Source organism: Ahaetulla prasina, chromosome 4, assembly GCF_028640845.1.
Source record: "Ahaetulla prasina isolate Xishuangbanna chromosome 4, ASM2864084v1, whole genome shotgun sequence".
Classification (NCBI taxonomy): Eukaryota; Metazoa; Chordata; class Lepidosauria; order Squamata; family Colubridae; genus Ahaetulla; species Ahaetulla prasina.
The window spans coordinates 130,156,409-130,171,163 of NC_080542.1; the positions used below are offsets into that span (position 1 = coordinate 130,156,409).

A 14,755-nucleotide genomic window follows, 5' to 3' on the forward strand; every position below is an offset into this window, starting at 1 on the left:
GTATTATGGTTCACTGTATGACTGAGAAAATTTAATGTACAGCTAGTCCTCAACGTACATTTTTTTTGCTTAGTGACACTTTGAACTTACAATGGCTTACTGAATTTACTGAAAAAAGTGGCTTATGATCATTTTTCATACTTACAACAGTTGCCGCATATCCATGGTCACTTGACAAAAAATTCAGACACTTAGCAACTGACACATATTTATGACCTTGTAGTATCCTGGGTTCATAACCTTTTGAGACTTCTGACAAGCAAAGTCAATGGGGAGCCAGATTCATTTTATAACCATGTTACTAATTTAACTAAACTGATTAATTTAACAATGGTGACAGCAAAATCTGTCAGCAAGTGTGACAGCAAAAATGGGGCAAAACTCACTTAACAACTGTCTCACTTAGCAACAGTAATGTTGAAACTCAATTGTGATTGAAAATCGAGAACCACCTGTATATATTTCATTTAATAAGAGAAAAGTGGATAAGCAAATACTCTCGTAACATCTAACATCATAACTCTCCTAATATCTAGATTGAAAGGTGAATTGTTTGCAAAACTGACATAAACTCTAAGTAAGCCATACTGCTTTATGCTCATATGATTTGGGGGTTATTTTAAATTGGAGTGACTTAGCATCATAGGTCAAAATAATCAAAAAATAGAAATATAAACATAGAAATGTATTCCTCTCCCACCTGAGTTGGAGGAATGAAACCTACAGGAATGAAAACTGAAAGTTCTACAGAAACTGGCTCCCTAGAAGATAGAGTCAAATATCGACAGAAATCCACCAGCTTTCACAAACATTCTCAAACTGCATGTTCCTATATTTTTTTCAGGAAAACTGTGTCTTTCTACATTTACAGTCTTTTGAATTCACATCCAGATAAATTCAAATAAAAATAGCTATCCCTTTGCACCCAGATCTTGTGTTTCAGATTAAAAAAAAATCTGTATTATTAAACTGCATTCTTAATCTGAGAAAAACAAGAGCTGCTTTCTTCTACATTCCTGGCTTTTCCTTGTCCACATACCAACCATAGCATCATTAAGAGCGACAAATTCTGACTCACTTCTTAAAAACAAATTGTATTTTACAGAACTCTTCTTGCATACTGCTGATAGCTGATACAATTGAATAAAATATTTGTAAACTGAACTGAGTGATTGTTAGCTTGAAACAAAGGATGATTGTTAAATGACTTATTCCATTTGTAGGCTAGCCTTCATATGAGCTCCCTGCCCCCCAATTCTTTTCCTGTTTTGAAACCTGCTCCTGGAAGACCATTTGTCTCTTATCTCTTCATACATTTTCCAATTTACAATATGTCTTAAAGAACTAGGGTTAAAACACTAAAAACAAGCCAACACTTGCCTGTCTTCAATTATAAAAGGAATATAAAAGGAACCAAAACAAACCCCAAAACAAACCAATAATAAACAAAGGGCTCATTTGAAAACACTATAAGATCTTGCTGTCACATCAGCTCTTAGTTAGACTCAAAAACATTTAGATGAAACTTTTTATTTCTTTTCCCAGCAACTCAAAAATCATAACCCGAACAATGAATAGGGTCAAAGCAAATATACCTCACACTAGGGGCTCTGCATAAATCCTCATGAATTTATATTAAAAGTGGATTTTTATTGCATCCATATTGGCAGAAGAGTAGGTAGTAACCTAAGACCATTAAAGTTAGAGGTACTAGTTGTTTCTCTTACATTGAGTTTATGGAATAGCAAACAGGTCTTATCAATCTATACAGGGAATAGATCGGGGGGTTATTGGTGCATGATGCATGCAGCAGGAAAAAATAATATATAAAAACCCTAAAGTGCATATGTAATAAGTTTTAAATCAACTGAGAATTCTAATTTCTTCAAGGAAATGGAAGGCTGATGCATATGACTAGCTGTTTTTACAATAATACTTTTTCTAATCAACTGCTACGTATTCTTTGCTTTCCTCAAGACCAGAAAAGCTTCATTTTTACATGTTACTTTAAAACCAAGTAAAAGGGCTTCTCTTGGCATCCAATGTTAAATTCAAATGATGAGAATATTAAACTTGCTGGAAGAACTACAACAGTGTTGTGAAATCAGGTAACACACAGACAATTGTATGGATTTTGTTGTTATATGTATATATGTTAACTATGCTTATATCATCATCCAAATCAAGTATTATTTTTAAAGGAAAGAAGATGGATTGATTCAGAGAGCTTGTCTCGATTATTGTTTAAAAGATAGTTGGGGGATCAGCTGTCTTTGAACTGCATTTGGGATTTACTCCCAAAGTTCCCAAGCAAAATATAACATCAACTAACTGATAAAACTTTCATGTTAAGTATCCTGAGAGAAAACTACCTGTCCCATTAACACTTTTTGTAGGAATTTATTGAATAATATCCACTCAGCTCATTTGGGAATCTATGCTTTAGCACGGTGCAGAATATAAGATAACAAATCCTCAGCTTTATGATTTACTTTGACTTTCTGAACTGAACTAGGGTTGGGCTGATTGGTCTAAATGATTCCTTCCTTCTAAATGTCAAACCTCACTGTTTCTGGGAGAAATTAATTTCTTTTTTAGCACCTGCAGAAAGTATTATCTGGAGTATTATTTCATATCTTTCAGCCTAAGGTATGTTTGAAAAAACTTGGAATATATGTAATGAATTACTCTCAGACATTAAAAATATGATATGAATGAAACTTCAAATGATATAATCATATATTCATAAAATATTATTTTATATTATAAAAATTCCTTTTCATAAAAATGTTTCAGAACAAATCTCATACTTCTTTCCTTGCATCTCTCTAAATTATACAAAATCATATTCCTCTTAGAAGTTGTATTAAACTGCAAATGAAAATTAATACAAAACTAACCTGTCACTTTTTTATGTCAGTCAATATCATATGTGCGTTAAAAATAAACAAGAATGATTTTCTCTCCTCTCTATCCTACTTCACAATTTTTTTTTTCAGTTGAGTTTTGTGAGATGCATCTTGATTCCATTTTTAATGGAAGAGGAACCATTTCACAAAGATTTTTTTCCTGATGGGTATCTTTTAAATGCCATAGTGAATGTAAAAAAACATATGATTATGGTATTTACTTTTCCATTATAGTGTCCAGAGCAAGTTGTGGGATTCTAGCCTACTATTTTGAAGCTATTAAGTTTTAAGCAGCACAATGCCCTTTTCCTTTCAATTCCTTTTGAAGACAATGCACTCTTTGGTGGGAAGTGATGTCATAGCAACAGCCTGTAAATGTCCATTAGCAGCTGTCTGTTCATGGAATTATCTCTATATACTAGATTTTACACACACACACACACACACACACACCACACACACACACACACACTCACGTTGGTATATGTATATCATATGTTAATGTAATATTACTGTCATCTAAAAGAAAAAAATGAAACCAGACCCGCATAGCCATTGGTTGCATTTTCTTCCATGTGGAAAGATACAAACAACAGATTTTTTAGCTTGGCTAAAAACATTTCCTACAGGATTGTAACTCCCTAGAAATTTTTTAGTATGACAGAAGAAGAAAAAACAATTAAAAATTCCATCCAGCTCTCCCTTTTCCCATTCCCCTTTTCCTTTCTCCTTTCTCTGAAACACCTGAAAGGAAATTGCAAGTTAATTATTCGAGAAAAAACATAGTTATGTATCCACAATCCACTTTTTATATGGAGTTCTATATAGATCTACCCAACTAGTGATGAACCTGAAGCTAATTTTTTTTTGTTTAATACTTTATAAACAATGGCAGAGAATCCTAATTTGGAAAAAAAGATACCTTCCCCATACTTTTTATTTTGAGGCTATATAATATAATTATTAATTTTTCCAATGCTGTCTAGTGATGTTTTGGTACAATTTACAGGAAATTGTAATTTCCTGTAGATTTATTGGAGTCAGCCAATAAATTAAGCAATTTTAACAAATGGTCCAATAAAATTTGTCTTTATTATATGATTAACTTTCACTTTGATTTCTGTAGGCCTGAAGTGTGACTAATTTAGTTTGGATCCCTACATATATATGAATTTCCACAAAGTGCCTTGTAAAATCCATGAGAGATAGATAACAATTAGGAAAGAAAAGATGCCAATAATAATTCACTGTACCCTAAAAAAGAAAAATAGCAAAACAACAACCATTCACATGGGGAAGTCCTCCCAAATGTATCTTAAGAGGTCTTCTGAATTTTTAGAACCACTACTGAAATGATGCAATGCATACATAATAAAATAAACTAAATGTTAGTTGCCACTCATGTGGGTACAACAGGTATAACAGATTTTGTCAGTAGCAGCCTGTATTCCGCATAGAATTCTCTTTTGTTTCATTGAGATGAAAATCTTGAAAGCCATCTTTGGTCTAAATGTCATTAACATCACAATGTTACACACATATCTCTAGCATACTGAGCTCTACATTAAAAATTATAACCTTCTTCGTAGCAAGTGGTGCCTTTGTGCCTTTTTACATCAAGAATAACAGGCAAAGAAAGCAGAACAATGTTGGCATGAAAGCCTGAATACAAGTTTGGATTTTGGAGAATATTATTGCCAACTGATTTGGTCTACTTGACCATATATTTGGAATGATATTCTAACACATTATTGAGAAATAATGCCATTTCCCCTCGTAAGACCAGATACTGAGGAAAATGAGCAGTTTGTCATAACCTCATAACAATATAAATCCATTTTATGTCACCAGGCCCCTGGCTCATATAACTCTATCAATAAAAGCAGTTATTTAAAGTGTCAGGCATTTTCCTACCACTATTAATCTTTTACTGGAGATCTAGGGCTGAATTTAGAACTGTGGGCATAGATTTTTCTCTCTCAACTATACACTGTGGACAACCTCTAGTATTGCAAATGATAATTGACTTTCAATTTCCTTCAAAGCTGCAATAGCAGATTCTCTATCTAATTTTTCTTATTTTTCCACTGCTTTTCTGCATTCTTACCCCCCCCCCTCCACTTTATCCTAGATTAGCCTTTTCCCAATTATAGGTGCTCTTTTGATTCATAAGCTTCAATTCCAACATTGAAAATTCTGAGAATTAAAGTTTATTCTCTGTTCTTTATTTCTTAGATATACCACAATCATATTATGAACTTTCTTTAAGGACCAGTGTAATAAAAACCATGCTGGATCAAACCAACTGCTCAGTGATGACCAAACGTGATCAATTAGATGGGAACCTTTAAGCAGAAGTTGAAAGCAACTGAATAGGCATAATGTGACTGATACTAGAAATAATAACAGGATTTTTTTTTTACAACAGACAGCTGTCAAGATGGACCATTTAGGAATTTGTTATCTTAACATTTCAGTTTATATTTTACCAGCCAAGACAGAAAAATTATCTCCAGAATTTTGTATTCTGTTACTGGTGCAAGCAAACTTGCATCAAATTAAATCAGAGAAGATTGCCAGTCAGCAGAACATTATTAGAGTTTAAAAGACCAACATATTAAGTTGGGTATTGTGTGTTCTAAGACTAATATTTGACTCAAGTTTCAATTTAAAATGGGTAAAGCAGCCAAAGGGCTGACAATGATTCTTAATTTGTGCCTGTTGATTCCCAGTTTTGATGACCAAAGAAAAAACCTAACAATTTCTGGAACCACTACAGATTTCAACCCCTTTCAGAAAAATCAATGACAAAAATGCTCATAAACACCTCAGTGTATTTCTAGGATGTCTGATGTTGAAGCAGCAGAGGCTGAGCCAAATGTGACTTTAACCTGAATTATGCTAAACAGTGCAATTTGAATCTAAAAGCATTTCCAGAAGATAATGAGCTGTGTTAAAATCAACTGAAAAGATCATACTGCTCATTCCGTTATGACTTGATTTGTGTAAATCCAATATCTTACCTTATAAAAGCTTTTAAAAATCCATTAATAAAATATAGTTCTGGCTTTACAGCTGACAGTCACCTCCCACAGCCAAGAATAATAATGAAAATTTACAAACCAGACATTGGAAGCAGAATATTGACCAAAGTCTGATTTGGTGCCTACCTGTCTACAGGTGAAGACTTTGAACTGCGTCCTTTCTTCACTTGGGCATATAATGCTTCTATTGACGATGCTTCCCCTGGGCTCTGTGGTCTACTGCTAATTGTGCTGGTACTTATGGAGGAATATGAAGAAATTCCAGCAAAGATTGATTCAGAATCACATGTATAACTCCTGCTTAAATCATGGATCTCAACATAATCTCGTTCTCGGGCTTGTCTTTCACGAAACTCTCGGGTCTTGGCTTGTATTCTGGAAATGAGAAATAAGTTTGAAAATAGGGTGAGAAAATAATTACAATTCATGGGTAACTGAAATTTAAATTGATTAAAAAATATAGTTTTAAGGTCTCAATACTTAAGTACTGCTATGCATGGGGTTTTTGCAATGCAGTTTCTTACTACTTAAAAATTATCAGAAAAATTAATATAATAGACATGATGGATGGTTTGCAAATTACACAGGTTTGCATATAGCTATATTGATATTACTTTGCCTAATTATGCACTGAAAAAACCATTGGGTTACTGAATATAAGAATTTTTTTAAAAAAACTAGATTGCTTTAGCACAAGAACCCTTGAATATTTCTCCCATACTATGTGGACATGAATCATAATGTTATAAGAGCTTTGAGACCATTTAACATGGTAATTATTAATCATTTCTGTTTGCATCGTTATGTATTCCACACTATATCACACTGTATCTCTATGGTTGCCACAATCATTTTATGAAAAGAATATACTTATGGCTTTATCTTATATTTATCCTAATTCTGTTCTTTATTCAGATTCTTTCACATCTTTCAACTGCCCTATTGTATGTTTTTTTAACAAGGATTCTGAAGGTCAATATTGATCTGATTTACATGGAAAATTTTCAACAGAATGCATGCAAATACACATAAATTTTACATATTGGATATTACCAAAAAAAAGTATTTACATTGCATTCTTATCATGCAAACATTCTTATAGATTGCTCAGTTTAGCTCTAGATGCATAAGAATGTCATTTATACAAACAGGGCAAAACTAACCAGCTATCTATATTTTATATGAGAAAAACAGTCAGATAGGACACAAAATCATCATTTCAGATACAAGATTAAATTTGAAAAAATAAGATTCTTGCCCAAAGAGATATGATAAAAAAATACAACAAGAAAAGTCCTACAAGGACCAACATTGAGTGGCTCTAAGTCTGTTTATGGAAATTACCAAATGTAAAGTTATTATCTCACTGTAATATTATTCTTTGTAGAATATATTGAATGTAGCAGCTTTAACCGAATGTCAAAATTATAAACTGTGCATACTTGTCTACCTAAATTGTACAAAAATGGCTTTTTATAGTGTAGTGTGTTTAAAAGTTCTCTTCCAAATGGTTTGGGAGATCAAAACACCTTTGTTTTAATTCTTTCCAAAATATTAACCACAACTATAAGTATACTCATGTGTTACAATTATTTTCTTATAAAAAAATGAGTTGATTTATATCAATTAAGCTATTGAGAAGAGCTGAGATTTATATGGATTTCTCCACGTGTGTCTGTGATCAGGAGAGTTCTCAAACATTTGTAGAAATGGTGGTAGACTTTAGGAAAAACCCTTCCATACTTCCACCTCTCACAATACTTGACAACACAGTATCAACAGTAGAAACCTTCAAATTTCTGGGTTCTATCATATCGCAAGATCTCAAATGGACAGCTAACATCAAAAACATCATTAAAAAAGGACAACAAAGAATGTTCTTTCTGCGCCAACTCAGTAAGCTCAAAGTGCCCAAGGAGCTGCTGATCCAATTCTACAGAGGAATTATTGAGTCTGTCATTTGCACCTCTATAACTGTCTGGTTCGGTTCTGCAACCCAACAAGAAAAACACAGACTTCAGAGGATAATTAGAACTGCAGAAAAAATAATTGCTACCAACCTGCCTTCCATTGAGGACCTGTATACTGCACGAATCAAGAAGAGGGCCGTGAAAATATTTGCAGATCCCTCGCATCCTGGACATAAACTGTTTCAACTCCTACTCTCAAAACGACGCTATAGAGCACTGCACACCAGAACAACTAGACACAAGAACAGTTTTTTCCCGAAGGCCATCACTCTGCTAAACAAATAATTCCCTCAACACTGTCAGACTATTTACTGAATCTGCACTACTATTAATCGTTTCATAGTTCCCATCACCAATCTCTTTCCATTTATGACTGTATGACTATAACATGTTGCTGGCAATCCTTATGATTTATATTGATATATTGATCATCAATTGTGTTGTAAATGTTGTACCTTGATGAATGTATCTTTTCTTTTATGTACACTGAGAGCATATGCACGAAGACAAATTCCTTGTGTGTCCAATCACACTTGGCCAATAAAAAAAATTCTATTCTTTCTGATTATTATAAAATTAATTCTTAATTGGTAAGTAAACAAATCATTAAAAGGAAGGCAACTAGATACTTTTTTTGGTTTACCAAAAATGTCTATTTATGTTGATGGATGCCCATTTTTACCCTATTTCAAGACAGGTCAAATTGTTCAATATATCCTGCCCCTTCTCATCATTCTTGGTTACTAATCACACTATACACTATAGCTGTAGGATACTCTGATCATTGCATGATTCACCTTGTACCTGCTTACAGGCAAAGACTTAAAACCACAAAACCAACAATTAAATCAGTGAAGACCTGGACGGAGGAATCAAAATTAAAGCTACAGGTATGTTTTGACTGCACTGATTGGACTATTTTGAAGATACCTCTGCAGACCTGGATGAACTCACAGATACTGTAACATCATATGTCAGCTTCTGTGAAGACCTATGTGTACCTACAAGGAACTTGCGAATATACAGTAACAACAAACCTTGGTTCACACCTAAACTTAAGCAGCTACGACATTCCAAAGAGGAAGCCTACAGAAAAGGTGATAAAATGTTGTACAATCAGGCCAGAAATGCACAAACAAGGGAGATCAGAGCAGCAAAAAGAAGCTACTCTGAAAAGCTAAAGAATCAGTTTTCAGCAAATGAACCAGCAAACATGTGGAAAACTCTTAAAAATATCACCGGCTATGGCAAACCTCCTTCCCAGGCTGAAGGTAATCAACAACTGGCAGATGACCTGAATGAGTTTTACTGCAGGTTTGAAAGGAAACTACAGCCACCTATCTCCACAACCCCCATCTCAGACACACCAACAACAGCCAAGCCTCCTACAACTGACCCCATTTCATTGGGTTCACAATCCCTAGTGATCACAGAAAAGGAAGTGCAGGACCTATTTCACAGACAAAAGCCAGGAAAAGCTCCAGGCCCAGACAAGATAACTCCTTCTTGCTTAAAAGTCTGTGCTGACCAATTGGCCCCCATCTTTACCCATATTTTCAATAAATCACTAGAGATGTGCTATGTTCCTTCTTGCTTCAAATGCTCTACCATCATCCCAGTGTCGAAGAAGCCCACCATCAAGGAACTGAATGACTACAGACCAGTTGCTTTAACATCTGTAGTCATGAAAACCTTTGAAAGGCTAGTGCTTTCCTACTTGAAAACCATCACGGATCCGCTATTAGACCCCTTGCAATTTGCATACCGAGCAAATAGATCAACAGATGATGCTGTTAATATGGCTCTGCACTACATCCTACAACATCTTGAGTCTCCAAAGACCTATGCAAGGGTCCTCTTTGTAGACTTTAGTTCAGTATTCAATACCATCATTCCAGACACTCTTCTAACTAAGCTAAACCAGCTACAGGTACCGGAACAGACTTGTAAGTGGATCACAAGCTTCCTAACAAACAGGAAGCAGCAGGTGAAGCTAAGCAAGATCACATCAAATACCTGTACAATTAGCACAGGGGTCCCCCAAGGCTGTGTGCTCTCTCCACTTCTCTTCTCTCTGTATACCAATGACTGCATCGCCAATGATCCATCGGTCAAGCTACTGAAGTTCACAGATGACACAACAGTGATTGGTCTCATTCAAGACAATGACGAATCCGCATATAGACGAGAGGTCGAATGACTAGTCTTGTGGTGCAACCAAAACAATCTGGAACTGAACACGCTCAAAACTGTAGAAATGGTGGTAGACTTTAGGAAAAACCCTTCCATACTTCCACCTCTCACAATACTAGACAACACAGTATCAACAGTAGAAACCTTTAAATTTCTAGGTTCTATCATATCGCAAGATCTCAAATGGACAGCTAACATCAAAAACTTCATCAAAAAAGGACAACAAAGAATGTTCTTTCTGCGCCAACTCAGTAAGCTCAAAGTGCCCAAGGAGCTGCTGATTCAGTTCTACAGAGGAATTATTGAGTCTGTCATTTGCACCTCTATAACTGTCTGGTGCGGTTCTGCAACCCAACAAGAAAGACACAGACTTCAGAGGATAATTAGAACTGCAGAAAAAATAATTGCTACCAACCAACCTGTATACTGCACGAATCAAGCAGAGAGCCGTGAAAATATTTACAGATCCCTCACATCCAGGACATAAACTATTTCAACTCCTACCCTCAAAACGACGCTATAGAGCACTGCACACCAGAACAACTAGACACAAGAACAGTTTTTTCCCGAAGGCCATCACTCTGCTAAACAAATAATTTCCTCAACACTGTCAAACTATTTACTAAATCTGCACTACTATTAATCTTCTCATCGTTCCCATCATCAATCTCTTTCCACTTGTGACTGTATGACTGTAACTTTGGTGCTGGCAATCCTTATGATTTATATTGATATATTGACCATCATTTATGTTGTAAATGTTGTACTTTGATGAACGTATCTTTTCGTTTATGTACACTGAGAGCACATGCACCAAGACAAATTCCTTGTGTGTCCAATCACACTTGGCCAATAAAAATTCTATTCTATTCTATTCTATTCTATTCTATTCTATTCTATTCTATTCTATTCTATTCTATCATTAAATTATAAATCATTAAATTTCATAATCCTTGGTACTGCATCACTTTTCCTTAAATTCTTTACCACTCCTTTTTGACTCCATTCCATTTTTGCACATCTATCTACAAACCGTTGTCCCAGTACAAATCTGTGTCCCCAAAAAAGCACCACATAGATTCTTTGTCAAACTACTAGGCTACACTGCTCTCTCCATAAATCAAGGTCTGGGTACAGCCTAAAAGACCTGGCTGTGGTTAACATTAGATATATGTATGGCTTCCGAACAGTTGAATCCATGTCATATTTTAAATTTTTATACTTCTATTTCATAACTTGCTAAGTTTTTAAAATGTATTATTAACAAAGTAATAGTAGAGCAAAGTAATTATTTGAAAATAATAATAATAATCAAGTTTGACAGTTGAGCCCAAAATTTCTCTTGCTGTGTGAGATATTTGTTAAGTGAGTTTTGCCCCATTTTACCACCTTTCTTGCCATAGTTGTTAAGTGAATCACTCCAGTTGTTAAGTTAGTGACACGGTTATCTGGCTTCCCCACTGACTTTGTTTGTCGGAAGGTTGCAAAATATGATTACATAACCCCTGGACCCTGTAACCTCATAAATAGGAATCAGTTGTCAATTGTCCGAGTTATGATCACATGACCATGGGGATGCTACAATGGCCGTAAGTATGAAAATTGGTCAAAAGTCACTTTTTTCAGTGCTGTTGTAACTCTGAACGGTCACTAAATGAACTGTTGTAACTTGAGAACTACCTGTATCTCTTTTTATTCCCCGTGAGATCTGAAGCTCTAGATAGTCACTCTAATTGAACATCTACATTTTCATTAATTCTGGTCAAGATGTTTGCTCATACTTTGGCTCACAATTTTTTTTTAAAAAAATTTTGTTACTTTTTTGCAACAAACAAACAAAAAAAAGAAAATACATTATTACACCCTTGTGCTATACATAAAAAAAGGAAGATTTGGGTCTTCGGATATATCCTCACGATCGCCAAAATCCACGTTCTCGAGGTACAGGTACCGAAGCGTCCAATGTTCCAAGCGCAAGACTTGGAAACCTTTTGTGGACTTTGCGCTTGGCTCACAATTTTTAACCAATCTGTGTTGAATAAATCAGCAAACTTTGTCCTTTAAAATTCAGAAGTTTAAGAACTATAGTAGATTTCCTTCTACTAACAAATCTCATCCAGACCATAAGATAATAATGTGCTTCACAGAAATTAAATTCAGATTTCCCAGACTAAGAAATCCCCAAATGAACTTCAATTCCTTGAAAATTCTACAAATACACAAAGTGTCTTGCTTTTGATGCTGTGATTCTATTTGATGTTTTAATAGTTCCAGATGGCCTTCGTTGACAGACAGTATTCTATTCTTTTATCATGATCTCTTGGTTCAGCAACTATCTAAAAAGTAGTACTATTATCTTTTTAAGAACTAGTATTCCTTGCATTAATTATTTGTTCTTCTTCTTCAATTTTCACTGACAAAATGAACATGATCAGTCTTCTCTTTTACTTCTATACATAAAACTAGAAGAAAGGTGTTAGTTAGCTAGCTAGCTAGCTAGCTAGCTACATACATACATACATATATATATATACACATACATCAGATGATTTCCTTCACGTATAAAGCAACTAAAAACAAATTGGATCAGTGTTAACCCTTATCATTTGGAAAAATAAAAAAAACCTAAGCCCATTAAGTTATGTATCTCCCAACTTTAATGTATGTTTTCAAAATGTATAATTTCTAAGATTCATTGCGTTGAAATAAATATTCACAGTTTAATGAATTATTTGTCCTTTGCCATTGTCATAAATAAAACACTTTGCATTTACTTAGACAAAATATTAAATAAACGGATGCTCTAAATAAAGTAATAAGGTTAATTTCCTTCCTGCTGTCACTAAATTCATGTTAGCAGCCTCTCTTCAGCTTGACATCAATTAATGATTTTAATTCCACACTCTTGTCACTATACTCACTATCCTTTCCTCTAATTAAAATGGATGATGCATGACGCAGAAAAAAACACAAGACTTCTATTCTTGTTGTAACATTTCTATTCATTAATATACTTTGCTAAAGAAAAAAGTATTGGAATTTGAATGGAATTAAAGAAATAGGAAGAATGATTGTATTACTACTAATATATGCAAGGATTTCCAATCACAGGAGAACAGGCAGTACTATACAGAATATTGTCAAATCCTTAGAACAAATTATGTTTGTATCTGTCTATATCTCATTCAGTTTCCCAGGCCTTGAGCATGATTCCTACTAACTTTCTTAGCAGCAATTGCTGCCTTCTAGGATGTTCTTTACACTTCCCAATATAGCCTATAGGCCATGTATTTCTAAACCTGTTTAAGGCTTAGTTTGCAAAAGCTTTTTGGCTATTATCGCTGCCACTTAAGCAATAGCACCGTGATTGCACATGCCACAGGTGGCACACAGTGCCCTCTCTGGGCATGCGACCTGTTGCCTCAGTTTAGCTGCCACGCATGCTCACGTGCCTCCTGCCAGTCAGCTAGTCATTGGGGGGGGCATGCGGGGGAGCCACATGCACATTGCGTTTTGGAGATTCGGGCACATTTGCACGCACACTTTGGGCACTTGGTCCGGAAAAAGTTAGCTATCACTGTAATAGCATATACATAGGTATTAGCATATGCATATATACAGACAGACAGAATAACAGATTGTCCTATATTGACAGACAGTATTGTCTGTTAACAAAGAGCTTGAAGCAGGGTGGATAAAAATCAATGATTTTTTTTAAAAAAAATCTAAAAAAATTGTATTTTTAAAATTTAAATTGGATTTTTTTGGTTTTTATCAAATTTATTTTAATAAAATGCTTTTGGAGTAAAAATCTATCTAAAGATAGTTTTCTATTAATAATTTAGTTTATTCAACATGAAATGGAGCTTAGTTATGTAGCATGAGGCTGTATATTCTGCAATATTTACATTTTTAGTAAACTCATTGAATGAATCCAAGCTCTGCAAGCTGAGATAACATGCATTGCATTGATGAATTCACACAATTTCACAATAACCATGAGATAAATCATAAAACAAAGTTCATTAACATTCCTTTATCCCATTGTTTTCCAAATCTATGTACACTACAAACTATATTATTGTTTGAAGAGAAATGCATCTGTACTACCAGGCTCTAAGTACGACGAAGGGCAAGCAGTAAAAATAAAAGTGAAACCTTCCAAGCAGCTTATAAATATAATATTAAAGAGCACCTGCCATTTCATATCTATCATGGTAGCGCCTATTAGTGGGCATCTACTCACCTGCTACCTGTCACGTCCCTCACCTTGTTGTGTTACTGCCCCATCACCAGCCGTCCTATTAAAGTGAATGAGACTGTCAGTGAGTCAACAGCAGGTCAGAGGAGGAGCCAGTGCAGGACAGAGATGACAGTTGCTCTTTAAAAATTATGATTTAAATAGAGTTGATTTAAATCAAGCCTTTCCACTAGTAATTTAAATCATGATTTAAATCGTGATTTAAATTGATTTGATTTAATTCAAATCCATCCTGACTTGAAGGGATCTTGGATATCTTCTAGTCCAACCTTCTGTTCAACCTTCTGTATAGGAAACCCTATACCAGTGATGGATAACTTTTTAGCCATCGCGTGCCAGGAGGGGTGTGTGAAGGGGGTCGTGCACGTGCATGTACAC

The 14,755-nt window shown here is 34.8% G+C and overlaps 1 protein-coding gene across 11 annotated transcripts in view; it reads right to left on the bottom strand.

The window, feature by feature from the left end:
* PARD3 (par-3 family cell polarity regulator) overlaps positions 1 to 14,755 on the bottom strand; it is a 734,935-nt gene that overhangs the window by 122,031 nt on the left and 598,149 nt on the right. For 10 of the 11 annotated variants that reach the window (XM_058181713.1, XM_058181712.1, XM_058181707.1 and 7 more), the window contains one exon: positions 6,080 to 6,328. In XM_058181713.1, the coding sequence (XP_058037696.1) occupies positions 6,080 to 6,328 (249 nt within the window). Of the gene's footprint in view, positions 1 to 6,075; positions 6,329 to 14,755 lie in introns of those variants that run through there. The other variant, XM_058181709.1, reaches the window with a different exon arrangement.